The following is a 22965-nucleotide window of genomic DNA, read 5'->3' on the forward strand; positions in this document are numbered from 1 at the left end:
ACTTCCTCCTTCCACTGGCCATTCATCAGCACTGATGAAGCACCCGTGAAGTGAGTCATCTGGAGCAGTGAACCAGGACCATGAGTCTCTATGATAAATGTTTTGTAAATATGGTCAGCTGCCCATTGACCTAAAAATACTGCCCTTTTCCTCAACAGCAACCTAAATGAGTAAAGTTTGTTAAAACTTGATATTCATAAATTAAAACTGGTACATTATTAGGAGTATTCTAAGGACTCCAGTATCCTAAGAAATTTGTTTGCTCAGTACCAAGACAGGCACATGGTGTAGTTTGAATACCCAGAGTTCAAGGAAGCCTAGTGCAACACCAGTGTTGTACTTTGTTAATTTATGGTTTCCACTTGATGTCGGTTTTTAATTATAAAATAATTTAGCTTCAGCTTGTTTTGATTTAATGTGAGTTTAGCTCATAAGTTTTCCAAAATATCAGATTATAAAGCTTGTGGTTTATATACTTCAAAAATGGAGCATTTATTGCAGAAGCAGATGTGTGTCTAATCCCCACAAAACTTGCTTGTATACTGATAACTGTGTTTGTGAATTTGTGTTCACGGGACGGCACTAGGTTTTAGCATTTTAGACAATGTAGGTATATAGTTGTGTCATAAGACTAGTGGGCCATTTTATAGGATATCGTAATATAAAACCATATATATAATCTCACCCTGCACATTGTTCATTTTGTTTCACTCCAATTTTTTGCACTGAATTTTTTGAGAGCCACTACCTAAGTGTCCTAGTGGCCAGGTGGAACAGGAAAAAAATTGTTAGTACAACAGTGATGACATTTCTTGTCTATCGGATTGGAGCTTTATTCATTATCATGGTATCCAATTTTGGCATTATTAAAAAAAAAAAACATGTATTAAGAGCCTTAGAAATGGTCATTCTCTCATACTCAGTGTATGACTGAGCAGTGTATCTTAAAGACTCATAAAGGACAAAAAATTTATGTGTAAGAATATTATTCTTAAAGACAAGGAAATCTTGTTTAAAGTGAAAAAGGCAAGTGGCAAAATGTATTTCTAAAAAAGGTTCAGTGAGTGGAAAGATGCTTGCTGGAGGAAGTAATTGTGGATCTAGAGTCCCGTCTCTTCAATTCTCACCATACCTTCCAGATTTGATCTTCATTCCCATCTCTTAATCCTAAGAAAAGTAGAAACAACAAACATTGCAGCACTATTTACAACCGCTAGGATACGGAAGCAACCTAGATGTCCGTCGACAGATGGATAAAGAAGCTGTGGTACATATATACACTGGAATACTACTCAGCCATAAAAAGGAATGCATTTGAGTGAGTTCTAATGAGGTGGATGAACCTAGAGCCTATTATACAGAGTGAAGTAAGTCAGAGAAAAATTTTGTCTATTAACTCATATATATGGAATCTAGAAAGATGGTACTGATGAACCTATTTGCAGGGCAGCAGTGCAGATGCAGACATAGAGAACAAACATGCACAAGGGTGATGGGGAGGAAGGAGAGGGTGAGATGAATGGAGAGAGGCTCTGTAACAACCTAGAGGGGTGGGAAAGGGTGAAGGAAGGTTCAAGAGGGAGGGGACAATAGGTACACCTATGGCTAATTCATACCAATGTAAGGCAGAAATCAAGCCAATATTGTAAAGCCGTTATCCTTCAATTAAAAAAAAAAAAAAAAAAAACTGGACTAATAGAGGTGGAATAGTGAGAGGGTGGAGAGAACTCAGGATCTGCCTGAGGAAAGAGCATACAGAGATGCCTAAGAGGACCAATGGAGTCAAATTCTGGCTACAGATAATGGAAATCAAATCTTTAACACCCTAAAGGAAAACAACATAGTAAGAATTCCACCCTGGGGCATAAAAAAGCCCCGGTACTTGGAAGTTAGAACTGAAGCAGATAAGAGGAGATCTCTCAATATGTGGTTGATGGAAGTTTGGGAAACATCAATCAATCAAGGTGACTAAACATGCCGACTGTGCTATATTCTGTGGGGGGTGGGGGGTGGGCATAGTGAGAGAGTGAGATGCGCAGGGATTGAAACAGACCGACTTGCAGTAATGAGTGATGTCTAGAATTCTCCTCCAATATAGAGAGTGCTCTGTACTATCAGAGAGGTTCGCCTTGGCTGCAGACGTATATGAAACTTGCTACCTGAGCCTGATGCCCTTGACAATTAAGATCTGGCAACTAACCTGGCTGTTAATGCCAGGATTCCCAAGATGGGCTTCTCTGGTGGCTTGAAACGGAAAAGAATCTGCCTGCAATGCGGAGACCTGGCTTCAATCCCAGGTTTGGGAAGATCCTTGGAGAAGGGAATGGCAACCCACTCCAGTATTCTTCCCTGGAGAATTCTATGGACAGAGGAGCCTGGTAGGCTACAGTCGCAAAGAATCCGACACAATTAAGTGACTAACACTTTGATCAGGAGGCAGCGTTCTGATAGTCATGTGGTTTCTGCGCTTCGTTGCAGAGAGAGAATCGACTCCCAATTCAGGATTCTGACCCAATTACCAGTTCATTTTCTCAGTGTAAATGAATCACTTATCACACCAGACCTGAACTGTGGTCATCGCAGCCCCCTGAGGGGCCTTCACGCTTCCTTTACATCTATTATATTGAATTTAATGGCTCGAGAGTAGAAAACTCGGCACCGTACAAGACCTTAAACTCGAAGTTGGGTGACCAGGTCTGGCTGAGGCTCTGTGCCCTTTTGACTTAAGTTTCCCCATCAGTACAAGGAACGTGTGGATCTATCCTATAACTTAGACAATTTTACGTTCTAACATTACTAACTGCATGCCGGGAGAGCTAGGTCCCGTGCAGAACGCTGCCAGGCCAAACTCCCAGGTCCTCAGTCCTCTTGCAGTTCTAGGGGACTGGAGGGGCTCGAGGCCACCTCGGCAACGCTTGCGAAGCCTCTGGCATACGTGTTTCCAACAAAAGGGAGGGAAGGGAGAAAATTGAGGACGCGAATTCTACCCAAACAAGAGAATCCCGAGTGAAGCAGGCCACGACGCCTGCACAGCTTCATGGACTGGGAGGAACTGCAAGATGCCACTCAAGAGCTGAAAGCCTCCAAGGGGCGGGGCGGAATTTCTAAGAGCCAATCAGAAAGAAGAAGTCCAGTGACAGGGTGATAGTCGCGTTCTGACTGGGGTGACCGCTGAGAGAAGGCGGGACGGGATTGCAGATCCATCCAAAGCCTGATCTTTGAATTTCTCTATTCGTAGCCTCTTCTGCAGCCCAGGGACTGGGCGGGAATAGCCCCGAACGACCTGGCGGAGCCTCGCCTTCCAAGAGTCTTCGCTTATTGGCGGCGGGGGGGTCTCGAGGAGCCAATCAGAAGTCAGGACTCACGCGCTCGGAGGAGGGGCGGACCCAGACGCGACAAGTTGGGCGCGACTTCCCAGCGGGAGCGCAGGACCGCGGTCGCAGTCCCCGGCTGCTCGAGAGCGGGATCCACGTCAGGACCTCGGGTCGTTGCGGGTGAGCCGGGTGGGGAAAGCAGAGACAAACCCTAGAACCCTCTGGAGGGGGCGGCCCTGTGAGCAAGGAGGTTCACTGAGAGTCGGGGCCAGGAGTCGTGAGCCTCCGGCCCCTCCAGCGCCTCCAGCCCCTAATCCACTTCATACTCTCTGTTCAGGTGATGCGCAAGTCACCTTCCTCGCTGGATCGCACCTACAACCCAGAAGGCTGGGCTGAGATCCCAGAATTGGAGTGTGGCACCTGAGAAGCCATCTGGTCCAACCTGTGCGGCGCCTGGCACTCCCGGCCAGGTGTCTAGTGGGTGTTCCCCATTTCTTGGGCTCCACTGGACCTCACTAGCATAATAACACTCTGAACCCGACTAATGTGCCCTCTTCCTCCCTTATTTTCCTGTCTCTTGGATCAGCAACCCCTTTGCAGCCGCTCTTCTACCACCTGTTCCTTCTCACCCAGAAGGAAAACACTCAGGGCACCCACTGTTGTTGTTTTTGAAAAACTACAGACTCTAGTTCCCTACCGTTCTGTTTCCTGAAACCCTTTGAGGGTAAACTGCCCTCATGAGCCTGTGGAATGAAAGTAACCCTTCTGTCATTAATTCCTCTTGATAGTTAATAATAATCTAGGCTAGAATCTGGGCTGGGGATACGGAGATTTACTGAATATAATCCTTGCTCTCCAACCTTGGTAGGACACAGCAGAAGGAATTACAGGACAAGAACGGCAGATTTGGAAGACATGCTAAGGTAGAATTTACTAGACTTTGTAAAACTTTGAGAGTGAGGGAGAAGAAAGAATCAAGAATGATTTCTGTTTCTTGTCCGTATACCTCACACCAAGTGCAGAGTTTAGGGTCCAGTCCCCCAGGTTGTAGGACAAAGGTTTTGAGATTCTGGCATAAGCCCTGGAGTTGGAAAACATTTGCTTCCTGAGCACTTTCTCAGAAGCCAAGTAAAACACTGTTGGCAGGAAATACAGTGCAACTACCTATAGGATTTGAGTCCCCTTCCTCACCCCCTCCACCCATACAAAAGACATTTGGTTAAGACAGCCATCTCTGATCAACACCTTTCTTTCTCTGGATTTACTCACCTGGGCTTCCCAGGGGGTGCACGAGTGCTGACTTGATCTGTGGCATTAGTTCCATATTTGGAGTATTTGTATACAAAGGAAAAAAAAAAACAAATTTAAGCTCAAAAAGAAAGAGCTTTAGAAACCATGTTAGCACTAGAAGGAATTTTTAGGGATAATCTAGTCCAACTCCCTGTTAGAGGAGATGTGAATAGTGCAAAGTTTCAGAGGTTCCCTATAAAATGTCTTATCTCTCCCAGCATAGAAACTATTTTATTCTATTTTTTTTAATGTGATAAAATACACTTAGCCAGCACAACTTTTTATTACACAGGCTGTCTTTAATGGCTAGAGCTGCCAACATTACTGTAGAAAACAGAGTGCTTTAAGTAGAGGGTTAACAAACCCCATTCAAGAATGTTACAGGGACATTTTCTAGACTGGAAAGCAGATTGGCCTTCACTAATTGCTTCTAAGTGTCCTTCCAACTGTAAGGATTTCTAATTCATATTGAATTCAAAATTATCCTGATATCTTTAAAGCTTTAGGTGTTGAAAAATTACTCTGGGATTTTGTCTTGAATGTAAAGCTTTAGTTCATATTACATTCTGAATCTGGGCCTGACACCTGTTTATAAATCTGCAGAAAGAATGTTAAAATCCCATGTAAAGCCTTAAACCCATATGCAGTGTGACAGGACGTACTGGTTCCCAGAAGTTTCAGGTGCAGAGATTGTTTTAAACTCCATTCAGGCTTTGTCACAGTGTCTTTAGAAAACAAAATCTGAACGACTTAATTTGCTTCTGAAAGCATATGCCCTAGTCAGAAAGTAGATATGGAGAGTGACTGGCAAGAATGCAATAACACGTGGTGGAAATCTACCAGCAGCACAGGGGCTATGAAAGTTTAAAGGCAGGAGAAATCACTTAGGTTAGGAGAGTCTGGGAAGGAGACTGGCGTTTGGGGGTTATAATCTTATCACAAGTCATCAGACTATAGCCTTGGAGCTGAATCAGAAACGGGGCCATATAGGAGAGTCCTAGTGTACCTCCCTGAATTTATCCCCTTTCCCTCACTGGACTAAGTTGGACTTTGGCTGTCATAGATCTGAAGTGATTAGACATTAACAGGCATATGGTCTGATTTGGGGAGCTCTAACGCACAAAAGGAAGTCCTAAGACCCCACCCATACCGCCTGTCCTAGCCAGTCTCTCACAAAGCTTTTCTTTTTTTTTTAAAGTAAAATTTACATTCAGTGAGATACACAGATCTTATGCTGACTTAAGTTTTAAGCTAAGTTTTGACAAATGTTTACACCCATGTAACCAAAGCCTAGTCAAGATATAGAACATTTTCCTCCCAAAAAGTTCCCTCATGCCACCGTCTTGCCAGAAGCAACAGCTGTGCTGATTTCTATCAACAAGCACTAACTGTTCATGAGATTCTTTTTATATAACACTACATCCTTTGAACAGAAATCACATGCAGCCCAAAATGCAATCCATCCCCAAGATGTTGTTAATTATTTACAATTTAGTATGAAGAAAGGATTGGAATAAAGCTATCTTGGGAAAAGGGGGAAGTGAAATTGCAAGGATCTTAAATATTTGGTTCCTAAAGGATATTTAGAAGCCTAACATTGCCTTCCATATATATATGGGCTTTCCTAGTAGCTCATTGGGTAAAGAATCCACCTACAATGCAGAAGACCCAGGTTTGATCCCTGGGTTGGGAAGATTCCCTGGAGAAGGAAATGGCAACTCACTCCAGTATTCTTGCCTGAAAAATTCCATGGACAGAGGAGCCTGGTGGGCTACAGTCCATGGGGTTGAAGAATTGGACATGACATAGCGACAACCACCACCACCATATATATATGGTGAGTATGTGTACACACACACACACACACACACTCAGGAAATATGCAAAATATGTGTAGCAGAGAGTGGCATTATCAAGGGGAAGAAAACAGTCTCCCCCATCCTGTTTATCCAATTCATATTTATAGCTCAATTCAAATCCATCTTCTCAAGAGTATCATTAGGCTGTAGTAATTTCTCTCTTCTCTGAATTTCTGTCATAGTTTTGGCAGATATTAATTTCATAGGTCATAAACTCAGATGTGCCTTTACTTTCTGTAAGCAATCTTAATTTTTAAGCCCCTGTTCTGCTTAGCAGCAGAAAAATAAATCCAGTATTTATTTATTTGGCTGCCTTGGGTCTTAGTCATAGTTGCAGTGCACGGGCTCTGACGTGTAGGCTCACTAGTTATGGTACATGGGCTTTCTTGCTCCATAACATGTAGGATCTTATTAATAGATCCCCCGCCAGGGATAGAACCCACATCCCTTGCATTGCAAGACAGATTCTTAACCACTAGACCACCAGGGAAATCCCAGAAAATTTATTCTTCACAATTTAAGGCAAACTCGGTCACTTCATCAAGTTTATACTTAATTCAGTGTTTTCTTTGGCATTCTATTAGTTTATCAGTTACTGCCTTGTAACTTGTTTTGGGCACCTTTTAAGTTTTTCATTGTTCAGGATATCTGTCACAGTGAGCTAACTTCAGAGCCCTCTAATTGAATTTCCTATCTCCCACAGGGCTTCTCGGGAATGCTTTGCACATCAGCCCACCCTTTGACTTATGAGCAATAAGCTAGATGATGATACTTGTAACACAGAAAAGTAAGATCACTGTATTTGAATTTACATTTTAAACCCAACGTGATGGTAATAAAGGGTTAAACCCAAAGGACGTACTTAAGAATTAGGAGTCGAGTGCTGAGTTCTCACTGTAACTTTATATATAACTTTGGGCCAGACACTTAACCTCCTAGGACCTACATTCCTCCTTTAAATAAAGTTGATATTGCTGGGAGGGGTGGAGAAACCGGTGATACCAAGGTGCTTTCCCAGTGTGCATTTTGTGCCTGGAATCATACATTTAGCTTGTGAGGTGAGTTTAGACATTATTTATGGTACAAGGACTTTGAGTTGCTACTTTTTAAAATCTATTTGTGTGGTTTTTTTTAGGTTTTTAAATTCAAAAATGGAAAATTTCACATTTATACAAAGAAATATGAAGAATAAATTATTTTAATAAACCACAGTCACTATAAGAGAAAAGGCATCAACAGTGGACTCAGGCAAATCTGATTTGAATTTGAGCTTTACAGTTTACTACCTGTGCAAGCTGGGGCAAGTTACTCAATTTTTCTAAGTTTTGGGTTTCTTTTTTTTTTTTTTTTTTTTTTCTTTTTTTTTAAATTTTATTTTATTTTTAAACTTTACAATATTGTATTAGTTTTGCCAAATATCGAAATGAATCCGCTACAGGTATACCTGTGTTCCCCATCCTGAACCCTCCTCCCTCCACCCTCCCCATACCCTCCCTCTGGGTCATCCCAGTGCACCAGCCCCAAGCATCCAGTATCGTGCATCGAACCTGGACTGGTGACTCGTTTCATACATGATATTATACATGTTTCAATGCCATTCTCCCAAATCTCCCCACCCTCTCCCTCTCCCACAGAGTCCATAAGACTGATCTATACATCAGTGTCTCTTTTGCTGTCTCGTACAGTTAGTATATATACTCGTACAGTTAGTATATATACTAACTGTCTCGTACAGTTAGTATATATACTAACGCATATATATGCAATTTAGAAAGATGGTAACAATAACCATCCCTCTTTCTAAATTGCATATATATGCGTTAGTATGCTGTATTGGTGTTTTTCTTTCTGGCTTACTTCACTCTGTATAATAGGTTCCAGTTTCATCCATCTCATTAGAACTGATTCAAATGAATTCTTTTTAATGGCTGAGTAATACTCCATTGTGTATATGTACCACAGCTTTCTTATCCATTCATCTGCTGATGGGCATCTAGGTTGCTTCCATGTCCTGGCTATTATAAACAGTGCTGCGATGAACATTGGGGTACACGTGTCTCTTTCCCTTCTGGTTTCCTCAGTGTGTATGCCCAGCAGTGGGATTGCTGGATCATAAGGCAGTTCTCTTTCCAGATTTTTAAGGAATCTCCACACTGTTCTCCATAGTGGCTGTACTAGTTTGCATTCCCACCAACAGTGTAAGAGGGTTCCCTTTTCTCCACACCCTCTCCAGCATTTATTGCTTGTAGACTTATGGATAAGTTTTGGGTTTCTAATCTGTAAATAGGTATGAGAAATTTTACTTTCCAGTTTGTACTGAAAATTAAGTGGGATACTGAATATAGAATGATGCAAGTCTGCATGTTTATTGTAACATGTAGCTTATTAATATAAGTATTCTGTTAATTGATTTCATTGATTTATTATAATGAGATTAGATGTCTGATAAAGTCCTAACCAGGTCAAGTTTCTTGTCCTTGACCTGTTGCCTGCCCTTACCAAATGTCACCCTTGACTACCTAATTTTACATTTAAAGGATATATATTATTTTTACATTATGGTTTTGAGCTTGTGAAAACTTGTTTTAGAATTGAGTTTTCCTTCCAGAATATCCAAAAGTCACAGTGGTTTAAGCTATTTGTAATTTAGGGCTATTTGTAATCAAAATAAATATATTTACCAATCTATATTTACCAATCTATGTATGTTAAAATATGGATCCTCAAACACTAGATAATAAATACTAAAACAACAAATTAAAAAGACCCTCTTTACCTTTAATAGAAAGCCTGGAATCTTAGAGAAATAGACATAAAGTAGATGACATCAGGACCAGCTAGCCTACCATGCCTCTTGGAAATTAAAGAACAAAGTTATTGCATAAATATGAAGGGATGAGGCAGGACTATGCTTTTAATCTACTTTTTAAATCTCATTACTCATTTGATTTTTTTAACTTTATGAGTGAAAATTCACAAGAGACGTACCGAATCAGTATTGGAAAACATTATTGGTTTGTCTTAAGAAAACTCTTTTAAGTAAGTATATTCAATATAAGTCCCCTTTCCAGTTTGTTTGTTTGTTTGTTTCCTTAGAAATAATGTCAAGTGGAGATGGTCAGCAATCACAGGCTCTCACCAAGCCCTCTTTCAGTGAGGTACAAGCCTCTGCATTAGTGGAATCAGTGTTTGGGTTAAAAGTTTCCAAGATCCAGCCACTTCCTAGCTATGATGACCAAAACTTCCATGTATGCATTGCAAGAACCAAAGTCACTACAGATGGCCCAAATGAATGTGTCCTCAAAATAAGCAACACTGAATCTAGCAAAACTCCAGACCTGATTGAAGTGCAGACTCATATCATCATGTTTCTGAGAGCGGCTGGATTTCCAACAGCCTCTGTGTGTCGTACTAAAGGAGACAACGTAAGCTCTCTCGTGACTGTAGGTAAGAGACCACCAACGGCCATCGCCTGTCCATGTACATTACTGCATTTTGACTACAGTAGAAATGTCAGGAACAGGTACGTCACTCCAAGGTGAAGATGGTTATCTTTTTCAGCAGCTGGGAGAAGCTACAGCATCACCAAAGTGGAAACTGGGGCTGTGGTTAGGGCTGGGATTTGCGTAACTCTTCTGCCTGCAAAGGATCTGATGGATGAGTAACTAAGGGGATGTGTGAACACTAGGGGAAATTTTATTTTTAATTAGAAAAATAATTACATAGTTTTATTTATCAGATCAGCTGTGTATTTTGGTGCTGTGATATAGTAGAAAGCACACAGAATCAGGAATTTTAGATCCCAGCTCTGTAATTATGGTTTCATTTCAGTTCAGTTGCTCAGTTGTGTCCCACTCTTTGCGACCCCATGAATTGTAGCACGCCAGGGCTCCCTGTCCATCACCAACTCCCGGAGTTCACTCAAACTCATGTCCATCTAGTCGGTGATGCCATCCAGCCTTCTCATCCTCTGTCGTCCCCTTCTCCTCCTGCTCCCAATCCCTCCCAGCATCAGAGTCTTTTCCAATGAGTCAACTCTTCGCATGAGGTGGCCAAAGTACTGGAGTTTCAGCTTTAGCATCATTCCTTCCAAAGAAATCCCAGGGCTGATCTTCTTCAGAATGGACTAGTTGGATCTCCTTGCAATCCAAGGGACTCTCAAGAGTCTTCTCCAACACCACAGTTCAAAAGCATCAATTCTTCGGCGCTCAGCCTTCTTCACAGTCCAACTCTCACATCCATACATGACCACAGGAAAAACCATAGCCTTGACTAGACGGATCTTTGTTGGCAAAGTAATGTCTCTGCTTTTGAATATGCCATCTAGGTTGGTCATAACTTTCCTTTCAAGGAGTAAGCACCTTTTAATTTCATGGCTGCAGTCACCATCTGCAGTGATTTTGGAGCCCCAAAAACTAAAGTCTGACACTGTTTCCACTGTTTCCCTATCTATTTCCCATGAAGTGGTGGGACCAGATGCCATGATCTTAGTTTTCTATGGTTTACATGACTTAAATTCTTAAGGCTATGAGCTCTCATCTGTGAATTTTGGTCCCTTTCAATTCTAAGTGCTAAGATGTATCTCATAGAATTTTCCAAGCAACAGTTTGTCCCTAAATAAGTCTGTGATTCTGGAAGTCATTTCTTTATCACAACTTCCCCCCACTGTAAATGTATTAAAAATGTATTTTAAGCATTCATTTGCCAGAGTAGATAATTTACATTTAGAGTTAAGGCCAGCAGACTTGGGGCTACAGTCATGTTAGAATGTAAATGGCTGGCCCCAGTGTTCTGAAGTCTATCTGTTCTCCTTGCTGGCTTGATCCATCCAGTCCTGCCTCATAGAATTCTGCTGACTTGTCCTGTGTTAGCACCTTTTTTTAAAAAAGCTTGTTCTGTATTACTCCTTGCTATAATAATTGCAAAGGCAGAATAGCCTCTAATCTTTTTTTCCCCCCAAGAATAGTTGACAGAATATATCTTTCCATCCATCTAGATAGCGGCTCTGAAGTCAAAAGCTACTTGGTGAGGCTGCTGACTTACCTCCCAGGAAGACCCATAGCTGAGATTCCCATTGGCCCTCAGCTCTTATATGAAATTGGAAGGCTAGCTGCTAAGTTGGATAAAACACTGGAGGTAAGATTTGGGATTTTATTTTGTTTATCAGAATTGTTCTTTGTTGGTTTTGATTTATTTTAAATACACCCAGGCTCAGACTCTTTTTATTTGGTGCCTCTTAACATGTATTGGGGTTGGCCAGAAAGTTTTGGTTAGTGAATATGTTGTTCAATACAGTTCTTGGTGAATATGAAAAATGTGACCTTTCTGTATAGGTCTAAATGAATGAATGAAATTCATGAATGAATTTTTTGGCCAACCCAATCTGATATTAGGAAGAAAATAAGATATTAGATGCATGAATATTGACAGGTTTATTTTTGCCCAGGTCTGTACTTTATTAGCTTCGTGGCAAGATTACTTACATCTTTAGAAATTCATGATATCCTCTATGCTGCTCACTGAAAACAGTCTGCATTCACAAATTAAAATCCAAAGTTTTCACAAGACATAATCAGCCAGAGCTCTGTATGAAACAATAGCTATGTTACAAATGGATTGAAATGACTTGTATTAAAAATGTTTTTGTTGTATAGAAAAGATACATTGTTGGACAAATATTTTTCCAAAGGTACCCACAAAACATCTTCATTTAATGAACAAATGTTCATTGAGAACCCATTCTATGCCAGGAACGGGGGAGACAATAGGGATTCCCCTGTCCTAGAGGAGTGTGTTCCAAGGGACACACAGACACTTGAAAAAGTAACCGCAGTTTGTATGAGTAAAACATTTGCAATTACCCACTGAATCCTGGCCAGTCTACCTCTCAGATGTCTGCAATCCATCTCCTTTCCATTCCTGCCTTGACTATCCCTCCCTGCATTCAGATCTTTTTCACCTTCAGTTTATTTTTTATACCAATCAGAGTTACTTTTTAAAATTACAGATCCGACCATGTCAGTTCCATAATTAAAATCTTTCAGTGGCCTCTCACTGCTTTCAAAGTAAAGGCCAAGGCCCTCAGCGTCTTTCAGACAAGGCCCCGCTGGCCTCATCCCTGCCTCTGCCCCCTCAGTCTCACTGTCCGTGTCTTCCCTTTCATGCTTCTCTCACCAAAGTAGAACTTCTCATCGTCCCCTGAATGTGCCTTTCTCTTTCATGCATCTCTGCCTTTGTTATCTTCTCAACCGTTAATACCTTTTCCCCTGCTCTGCAAAATTCCTGATTATCCTTGAACACACAGCTCAGGAATCACTTCCCCTGTGAAATCTTCCCTGGTCCCTTTCTCTTCCCAGGCTGTGCAAAGAGGATCACTTCCTGCTGTTTGCTCCATTGGAACTTGTGCATCCATCAACTCACATGATTCCATGGGTTGACTGACAGGGTCCCTCTGCTCTTCGTGGTATTAATTGGGGTCACTCATGCAGCTCTATTTGGCTGCAGTGCTTCAGATCCTTTCCATGTGTCCTTTTTTCTTCATGTGGTGTCTCATCCTCCAGGATGGTCTTGCGCATCCTTGCAACGTGACTGCTGGCTTCTGAGACAGATTCAAAATGACAAGCCCCGAGTGGACAACTGCTTATCAAGACTCTACTTGATTCATGTTAGCTTACATTTCATTAGCCAAAGCAAGTGACATGTCTAATCCCAAGTAGGAGAAGCTGCACAAGGGCATGCACACCAGGAGGCATGGTTCATGGGAGGCCACTGGGGTAACAGTCTACCATGATGGTATTGTAATTTAGTTGCTTGTACTTCCTGTTACATATGCTACATAAGAAACAATGATCTTAAGAGAAATTGGTCTACATCTTAATTATTTGTTTTTTTTCCTTGGTGTCTAGCAGTATCAAATACATATTAGATACTCAAGGAGGGCTTCATAAAAAGTTTTTAATTTAAAAAAGCTTATGAGCTGGTTTTAAAAGTCTTGAATCCATCAGTCAGTCAGAGAAAAGGATGAAGGGTATTCAGTGAAAGGAAAGAGCATGCAAGAAATCATGGCAGAACAATGACCACGTTCCAGAACCTCTGAATAATTTACTGTGGCTGGAACATAGGGTTTACACCTGAGAGAGATAGGAGCTAAAGTTGGAAACATAGAGTGGAGTCAGATTATAAAATATGTTATCATAAGGAGTTTGGACTTTGTCTTATTTTCTTGGACAGTAGGGAGACTTGGAGGCTTTTTAAACAGGAAAAACATTCTAATTTATAGCCCAATTAGTGCCAATATGATGGCTTGATTGGCAGAAAGCCAGAATGGAGGCAGGGACTGCATCTAGGGAGCTAATGCAGTAATCAAGAAAAAGCTGTTTGAGGACTGGAACAAAGAAAAGGTTCAAAATATATTTAGGCGACAGAGCCAACTGAATTTGATGATTGATTTAATGTTAAGGATGGAGGAGAGGAAAGGGCTGAGCAGGACATGGATTCTAATCTGGATCTGCTGGGACAAAACTCCATTCTGAAATAGGCAGGATTCTCCCCTTGTAGCCATCCTGGAGTCACCTGCACAGCCTGGAACAAAGGACTGGAGGGATGGGACGGGGAAGAGTATCAGACATGGGTTTAGAAGGTGTTGAGATCTGTGAAAGTTTTTTAAGGCTTCCTGCCATACAGAACGGAGAAGGCAATGACACCCCACTCCAGTACTTTTGCCTGGAAAATCCCATGGATGGAGGAGCCTGGTGGGCTGTAGTCCATGGGGTCGCTAGAGTCAGACACGACTGAGTGACTTCACTTTCACTTTTCACTTTCATGCATTGGAGAAGGAAATGGCACCCCACTCCAGTGTTCTTGCCTGGAGAATCCCAGGGACGGGGGAGCCTGGTGGGCTGCCGTCTATGGGGTCGCACAGAGCGGACACGACTGACGAGACTTAGCAGCAGCAGCAGCAGCCATACAGAAAAGCAGATCAGCCTCTATGCATTCCACATGTGCTCCACTAATGTCTGCTGGGATCAGCTTGCCTACTCCTATTCCTTGATTCTGTCTGTCTGTCTTTTTTCTATCTGGTCGGCGCTTTAGAGAAAAGAGTAAGACAGAGCCTTTAGATGAGTTAAGTGAGAGATGAGACAGGGCCGAGAACACTTTAACAAGAAGTTTTAGGAGGGTTTTTTAATTCTCTCTACCCCAAAAGACTTGATATTTATTATTTTCTGGGAATGAGGGAAGAAATTCTTTTCTGCTTTATAGTAAAAGTGTGTTTCTTATAGGCAGCATATATATGAATCTTGTTTTTTTTTTAAATCCAGTCTGATAATCTGTGCTCTCTAGTTGGGATGTTTAGAGCATTTATATCTACTGTGATTTTTGTATGGTTAGGTTTAAGCCTGTCATCTTGATATCTGCTTTTTTTTTGTCACATCAGTTCTTTATTCTCTAATTTGCTTTTTTTTTCTGCCTTCTTTTGGCTTGTGTATTTTTTATGATTTCATTTAACCTCCTTTGTGGGCTTATTAGCTATAACTGCTTACTTTAGTGGTAACTTTAGGGTTTATAGACTACATCTTTAACTGATCACGGTCTGCCTTCAAGTTTATCACTTCATGTGTGGTATATATACCTGACATAGTACACTTCTGCTTCTTCCTTCCTGTCCTTATTCTGTTGTTGTCATGCTTAGTTACTCAGTCATGTCTGACCCTTTGTGGCCTCATGGACTGTAGCCCACCAGGCTCCTCTGTCCATGGAATTTTCCAGGCAAGAATACTGGAGTGGGGTGCCATTTCCTATCCTAGGGGGATCTTCCTGACCCAGGGATCAAACCCAGCTCCCTGTGTCTCTTGCATTGCCAGGTGGACTCTTTACCTCTAGCGCCACCCAGGAAGCCCTATACCTTTGTTGTCATACTTTTTACTTATATATTGTTATTTTTGTTTAAACTTTCAATTATCTTCTAAGAGATTTAATCAGGAAAAAATTATATATTTGCCTGTACGGTTCCCTTTTTCAGTGCTCTTCACACTTTTTGTCCATCCTTATTATTCCCATCTACCTAAAAGACTTCATTTAACATTTCCTATAGTGTGGGGCTGCTGATAATGAATTTTTTCAGCTTTTGTATATCTTTGTTTCACCTTCATTTTTGAAAGATATTTTCATTGGACATAAACTTTCAGGTTGACTGTCTTTTCCAATGTGCTTTAAACACACGCCACTACTTTCTTCTTTTGCATTGTTTCTGACAAGAAATCCGCTGTCAGATCGTTCCTCTGAATTTAATATGTATGTCATGTGTGTGTGTGTGTGTGTGTGTGTGTGTGTCTTAAGATTGTCTCTGTCTCTACTTTTGAGCAATTTGATCATGATGTTTCCTGTGCTTGGTGTTCATTGAGCTTTCTTGAGTGGTGCGGTTAAGTCACTTGGAAGCAGTTTGGTGATTTTCTGTCTTAATATTTCATAGTTTGTGTCTTAATACATCTGAGCTGACTGTGGCTCAGATCATGAACTCGTTATTGCCAAATTCAGACTTAAATGGAAGAAATTAGGGAAAACCACTAGACCATTCAGGTATGACCTAAGTCAAATCCCTTATGATTATACAGTAAAAGTGACAAATAGATTCAAGGGACTAGATCTGATAGATAGAGTGCCTAAAGAACTGTGGATGGAGGTTCGTGACATTGTGCAAGAGGCTGTGATTAAGACCAACCCCAAGAAAAAGAAATGCAAAAAGGCAAAATGGTTGTCTGAGGAGGCCTTACAAATAGCTGAGAAAAGAAGAGACGCTAAAGGCAAAGAAGAAAAGGAAAGAAATACCCATTTGAATGCAGAGTTCCAAAGAATAGCAAGGAGAGATAAGAAAGCCTTCCTCAGTGATCAGTGCAAAGAAGTAGAGGAAAACAATAGAATGGGAAAGACTAGAGATCTCTTTAAGAAAATGAGATACCAAGGGAACATGTTATGCAAAGATGGGCACAACAGAGGACAGAAATGGTATGGACCTAACAGAAGCAGAAGATTTTAAAAAGAGGTGGCAAGAATACACAAAACTATACAAAAAAAGATCTTCATGACCCAGATAACCACAATGGTGTGATCACTCACCTAGAGGCAGACATCCTGGAATGAGAAGTCAAGTGGGCCTTAGGAAACATCATTATGAACAAAGCTAGTGGAGGTGGTGGAATTCCAGTTGAGCTATTTCAAGTCCTAAAAGATGATGCTGTGAAAGTGCTGCACTCAGTATGCCAGCACATTTGGAAAACTCAGCAGTGGCCACAGGACTGGAAAAGGTCAGTTTTTATTCCAATCCCAAAGAAAGGCAATGCCAAAGAATGCTCAAACTACCGCACAATTGCACTCATCTCACAGGCTAGCAAAGTAATGCTCAAAACTTCCAGATGTTCAAGCTGGATTTAGAAAATGCAGAGAAACCAGAGATCAAATTGCCAACATCTGTTGGATCATTGAAAAAGCAAGAGAGTTCCAGAAAAACATCTACTTCTGCTTTATTGACTACACCAAAGCCTTTGTGTGGATCACAACAAACTGGAAAATTCTTCAAGAGATGGGAATACCAGATCACCTGACCTGCCTCCTGAGAAATCTGTATGCAGGTCAAGAAGCAACAATTAGAACTGGACATGGAAAAACAGACTGGTTCCAAATCTTGAAAGGAGTATGTCAAGGCTGCATATGGTCACCCTGCTTATTTAACTTATATGCAGAGTACATCATGAGAAATGCCAGGCTGGAGGAAGCACAAGCTGGAATCAAGATTGCCGGGAGAAATATCAATAACCTCAGATATGCAGATGACACCACCCTTAAGGCAGAAAGTGAAGAAGAACTAAAGAGCCTCTTGATGAAAGTGAAAGAGGAGAGTGAAAAAGTTGGCTTAAAGCTCAACCTTCAGAAAACTAAGATCATGGCATCCGGTCCCATCACTTCATGGCAAATAGATGGGGAAACAATGAAAAGTGTGAGATAATTTATTTTGGGGGGGCTCCAAAATCACTGCAGATGGTGATTGTAGCCATGAAATTAAAAGACACTGACTCCTTGGAAGGAAAGTTATGACCAACCTAGACAGCATGGTAAAAAGCAGAGACATTACTTTGCCGACAAAGGTCCATCTAGTCAAAGCAAGGTTTTTCCAGCGGTCATGTATAGATGTGAGAGTTGGACTATAAAGAAAGCTGAGCGCTGAAGAATTGATGCTTTTGAACTGTGGTGTTGGAGAAGACTCTTGAGAGTCCCTTGGACTGCAAGGAGATGCAACCAGCCCATCCTAAAGGAAATCAGTCCTGAATATCCATTGGAAGGACTGATGCTTAAGCTGAAACTCCAATATTTTGGCTACCTGATGAGAAGAACTGACTCATTGGAAAAGACCCTGATGCTGGGAAAGATTGAAGGCAGGAGGAGCAGAGGACAACAGAGGATGAGATGGTTGGATAGCATCACCGACTCTATGGACATGAGTTTGAGTGAGCTCCAGGAGCTGGAGATGGACAGGGAAGCCTGCCATGCTGCAGTCCATGGGGTCACAAGGAGTCAGACACAACTGAGCGACTGAATTTGAACTGAACTTCATACTTTATAGGTGGGACCAGGAATGGGTTTAGTGTAGGATGGTTATTCCCACTATTAATGCAAGACCCTTCTGAGTCTCTACCTAATATCCCATGAACTGTGAGCCTGATTGGTGGAACAGGCAGTATTCCTGACCCTGTGTTGTCCAAGTACCATTCCCTCTAATCTTTCAGGTGGTTCTCTCCCCAGCTTTGAGTACCTTTCCTCATCCTCTGTACTGATCATACATATCTGCCAGGTTTCAAGGCAGACATCTACAGATCTGTAAAGTTCTCTCTGTCTCTGTAGCAACCTGTGGCAACTTGCTCTGCCTCCTCAACTCAGTATATATTTAGGAATTGTTTTCAGATATTACTTTTATTTAGAGAAACCTCTGAACTGATTGGAATGCTCAGGAAAGTCTCTCAACCACCCCCATAATAAAATCTATAAAATGAGCTGTTGAAATGAGCATCTGTTCCATAAGAGTTCTTTATCATTGACCTCTCTTTCTACGCTCCCTGTGGCCTGCATTGTTGTGCCTGTTGCGGTTGAGGTTTCAATTTTTACCTCTAAATTCTGAAATCACAATTACGGTTCTAAGACGGAGATAGCACCACACCATTGCTGACAGTGAGTTCTGATGTGTAGTTAACCACCTTCTGTTCTGCTGTGCAACTTAAGTTGTCTCATATAGGACAGGAGAGTTCTAGAGGAAACCAAGAGAAGCATTCCTCACTAGGTATTATAACGCATTTTATCATGCTTTATTCCCATTGTTCATGCCCTCACCTAACCTCACCCCAGGGCTTTGCAGGTGGTAGGTTCTTACTTTCTGTACAAACACTAGGAACCATGGAGTCTGCCCAAGATATCATTTAGGTGAAGAATTTTAATCCCATAGGGGTGGCAGAGACTGTGACTGTTTTATTTTGCTGGGGAGGTGGCTGGGGCATTGAAGCTTCCAGCAGGTGGGTAGGCTTAGGGGGCCCAGAGTACAAGGAGCGCTTGGGTGGTCATTGCCAAAGTCAAGGCATTCACAAGTAAAGACACCAACTGACCTGTACTGGAATTTGATTGCTTTGTTCACAGATGAGCTGGAGGTTAGTCTCAGGAGATTCATTTAAGTACAAGAAAGAAGAAAATGCTGGGCAGGCTTAAAAGTATAGTCACAGATTTATGGTAGAGGAAACAAGGTGTTTGAAAAATGGGAATTGGGATGAGAGGTAGAGTGAGGAAGATGACAAGAGGTAGATTTAGACAGACTAATAAAGAGTAGTGATTAAACTACCAGAAATTCAGGTTGGTGTGGCATCGAGCCAGAACATGGAAAGGCCAGAGAAGTCAAGCACATCAGCTGCAAAGTTCACATTCAACAAACATTTACTGAGAACCTATTATGTATGAAATCTTTATTTACTTTGTGTCTTTGTTTTTTTTTTTTAATAATTTAAAATTTTTATTTGGTTTTGGTTGTGCTGGGTCTTTGTTGCTGCACTGGCTTTTCTCTCAGCGAGCAGGGGTTACTCTTCATTGCGTTGTGCAGGCTTCTCGCAGTGGCTTCTTTTGTTGCGGAGCACAGACTCAAGGGCGCCAAACTTCAGTAGTTGCGGCATGTGGGCTCAGTAGTTACGGTTCCCAGGCTCTAGAGCACAGGCGTAATAGTTACGGCCAACAGGCTGAGTTGCTGCACAGTATGTGGGATCCTCCTGGATCAGGGATCCAACTCGAGCCTCCTGCATTGATGGGTGGATTCTTGACCACTGGGCCATCAGGAAAGCCCCTCACTAGCCATATGGATTCCTGGGATCCCCAGGTGGAGGGAACAGCAAATACAAAAGGGGTGGGAAAGTGCCTGGAGTGTTCCTTGAAAAGCAGGGAGGTCAGGGTCAGTGTGGTTGAAGGAGAGTGGAAAAACATTGTCAAAGATGAAGTCCAACAGGGAACCGGAGGCCCGGGGCAGATCTCTTTAGAGCTGCTTCCATTCCTTTGTAGTCTGCAGATGGTAATCCTACCTTCTCCCACTTATGAGGATGGGCAGTGAGGGGAGGGGAATGTGCTCTCAAAACTGTGAGATCCTGGGCAAATATGATATTTTGACCACTTTGTGGATTAAGGTAAATTAAGCAAGTCAGTGACCATGAGAGAATGCCAACCCTCTTCCAAAGGCCCACGTGGCCCACCCTTCAGAGGGTGTAGTCTTCTAGCCCACAGCAAAACTCTTCAGCAGTGCTTGTGTTGTCAAAGAGTCTAAGAGTTTCTTTGCTTTTGATTTAGAAATTCCATCACCCAAAGCTAAGTAGTCTTCATCGGGAGAACTTCATCTGGAATCTGAAAAGTGTTCCTCTTCTGGAGAAATACCTCTATGCCTTGGGCCAGAATCGGAATCGAGAGATTGTTGAACAGGTCATTCAGCTGTTCAAGGACGAAGTGATGACCAGTCTAAGTCATTTTAGAGAATGTGAGTACCCCACCCCCCCAATCAAGTAAGTGTATTTCTTAATTTTTAAAGTGTCAAATTTCAAACCATCAGAAAAGTATGGAGGTACAACTTAGCTTTATCAATCTTAATCAGTTCAGTTCAGTTGCTCAGTCGTGTCCGACTCTTTGCGACCCCATGAACCGCAGCACGCCAGGCCTCCCTGTCCATCCCCAGCTCCCATGGTTCACCCAAACTCATGTCCATCGAGTCGGTGATGCCATCCAACCATCTCATCCTCTGTCGCTCCCCTTCTCCTGTCCTCAATCTTTCCCGGCATCAGGGTCTTTTCAAATGACTTTGTCATATTTGGTCCTATTGCTTTTAAAGAATAATACTTTCATCTCCCTTAAAATTGCTAAATTTGAAGCCCCTCTAAATTTACATGATTCTGCCTCTCCCCTCCCTACTAAATTTGCATACATCTTTTCATATTACTCAGTTGTATCCAACTCTTTGCTACCCCATGGACTCATACAGTCCATGTATTCCCCAGGCCAGAATACTGGAGTGGGTAGCCTTTCCCTTCGCCAGGGGATCTTCCCAACCCAGGGATTGAACCCAGGTCTCCCGCATTGCAGGCAGCTTCTTTACCAGCTGAGCCACAAGGGAAGCCCTTTAATATTATAACATATGTATTTATAAATTACCTTTATAGTATTTTGCATACTTTCAGACTTTAGATAAATGGCATCATGCTGTATATTATTGTCCTGCAAACTGATTTTTTATTCAACATTATGTTTTTCAGATTGATCCATTTAACAGATGTAGTTCTAGTTCATTTAGTTGATGAGTTTTAACTGCTGAATAATATTCCATTGTGTGTGTGTGTGTGTGTGTATACTCTGATTTGTTTGAATGTAATTTTTGGAGTCTATTCTCTTGTTAGTGGATTTTTAGGTTGGTTCTTTTATATATATATATATATAAAATATATATATATATATATTTTTTTTTTTTTTTTAAAGAAAAAAATTGAGAGCTACTCCTCTGGATGGCCATCAAGTCACTTTCAGACACTTACTATGTGAAAGAGGTCTGGACTGGAGTCGGGGGTCCTCTCTCAGCCTGATAGTGGCAACTTGTCATTTTTCTCTGAGCTCTTCCCCATTTGTTCATTGATGGTCAAAGTCATTTAGAACTTTAGATAGTGTGGTCAATGTCTAAAGGCCTTTCCAATTCTAGAATTTTCTATATTAAGAGCATTCATCTATTCAGCAGATATTGCTTGAGCAGTGCATTCTATATACCAGGCACTGTTCTTAATGTGGGGATACAGTAGTAGTGAATATATATATATATATGATGCTGCAATGAGCATGCCAAGGCATATCTCCTTAAGTACATGGGCAACAATTTCTTTGGGGTGTAATGAGCTTTCTGACCCAACATGAAGTACTAGTCAAAGGGCAAAGAACAAAGGGGGCGTCTCTTGCAAAGCTGAGGCTAGGCAGTGCACATCCTTTTGTCCTCTGCTTTCTGTATTAGTTGGCTCAGGCTGCCATTAAAAAAACACCAAAGACTAAGGATTATTGCTGTAGCCTCCTAACTGGTCTCCCTGCTCTTGTCTGTCTCCCTACAGTATATAGTCACTTGTGTCTTCCTCCCCGCCTTTTTTTTTTTTTTTTGCTTAAAATTACTTCTCTTAGACTATCCATGTTGTTGCATGTGACCATTTATTACTGCATTGTGACTGCACTATTACTGCATTATCGCATGTGACTTTTATTACTGTAGAGCACGTGATTCATAAATATACCACACATTAGCTATTCCTCTCTTCAAAGATATTTGAGTTGTTTCCAGTTCTAGTCTGTTAAGAACAGTGCTCTATGAATCTTCTTGTGTCTCTTGGTATATGTGTTCATGAGTTCTTTGGGTATATGACTTCATGAGCTCAGGGGTAGGATTGCTAGGTCCATAGTTCATGTCCATATTCAACTTCAGAGATATGCCAAACCATTTTATGACTTTGTACTACTACTAGCAGAGTTTATTCCTCTACAATCTTGGCACCATCAGACTTCAATTTTGCCGATCTGATGTGTTAATGTTTGCTTATTGTGGTTTTAATGTGTAGTTCCCAATTTACTGGCCATTTGGATAAATTATTTTGTGAAGTGCCTATTCAGATCTTTTGCTGGCAAAGTAATATCTCTGCTTTTTAATATGCTGTCTAGGTTGGTCATAGCTTTTCTTCCAAGGAGCAAGCATCTTTTAATTTCATGGCTGCAGTCACCATCTGCAGTGATTTTGGAGCCCAAAAAAATTAAAAATTTTTTTTTCCTTTATAATAGGACTCTAATACATCTGGAATTTGTTTTTATATAGTGTGATTTTTCTTAAGGCTGATAAATTTTCTCACCAACGTTTATTGAAAAGCAGTGTTTTCCCCTTATTTTCCAGTACCAGCTCTATTGTAAATCAAATATGATTT

General features: G+C 41.4%; 1 protein-coding gene across 7 annotated transcripts in view; it reads left to right on the forward strand.

Annotated features, from left to right (window-relative positions):
- The first annotated feature begins 3264 nt into the window (after positions 1 to 3264).
- HYKK (hydroxylysine kinase) overlaps positions 3265 to 22965 on the forward strand; it is a 31223-nt gene continuing 11522 nt past the window's right edge. Inside the window, exons 1-7 of one of the 7 annotated variants that reach the window (XM_070358520.1) lie at positions 3265 to 3494; positions 3652 to 3784; positions 7167 to 7250; positions 7599 to 7763; positions 9560 to 9910; positions 11460 to 11599; positions 20324 to 20532. In XM_070358520.1, the coding sequence (XP_070214621.1) occupies positions 9565 to 9910; positions 11460 to 11599; positions 20324 to 20532 (695 nt within the window). In that variant the 5' untranslated portion in view covers positions 3265 to 3494; positions 3652 to 3784; positions 7167 to 7250; positions 7599 to 7763; positions 9560 to 9564. Of the gene's footprint in view, positions 3495 to 3651; positions 3792 to 7166; positions 7251 to 7598; positions 7764 to 9559; positions 9911 to 11459; positions 11600 to 20323; positions 20533 to 22965 lie in introns of all 7 variants that reach the window. The other 6 variants (XM_070358516.1, XM_014478580.2, XM_070358518.1 and 3 more) reach the window with 6 other exon arrangements.

This window comes from Bos mutus, chromosome 21, assembly GCF_027580195.1.
Source record: "Bos mutus isolate GX-2022 chromosome 21, NWIPB_WYAK_1.1, whole genome shotgun sequence".
Lineage (NCBI taxonomy): Eukaryota > Metazoa > Chordata > Mammalia > Artiodactyla > Bovidae > Bos > Bos mutus.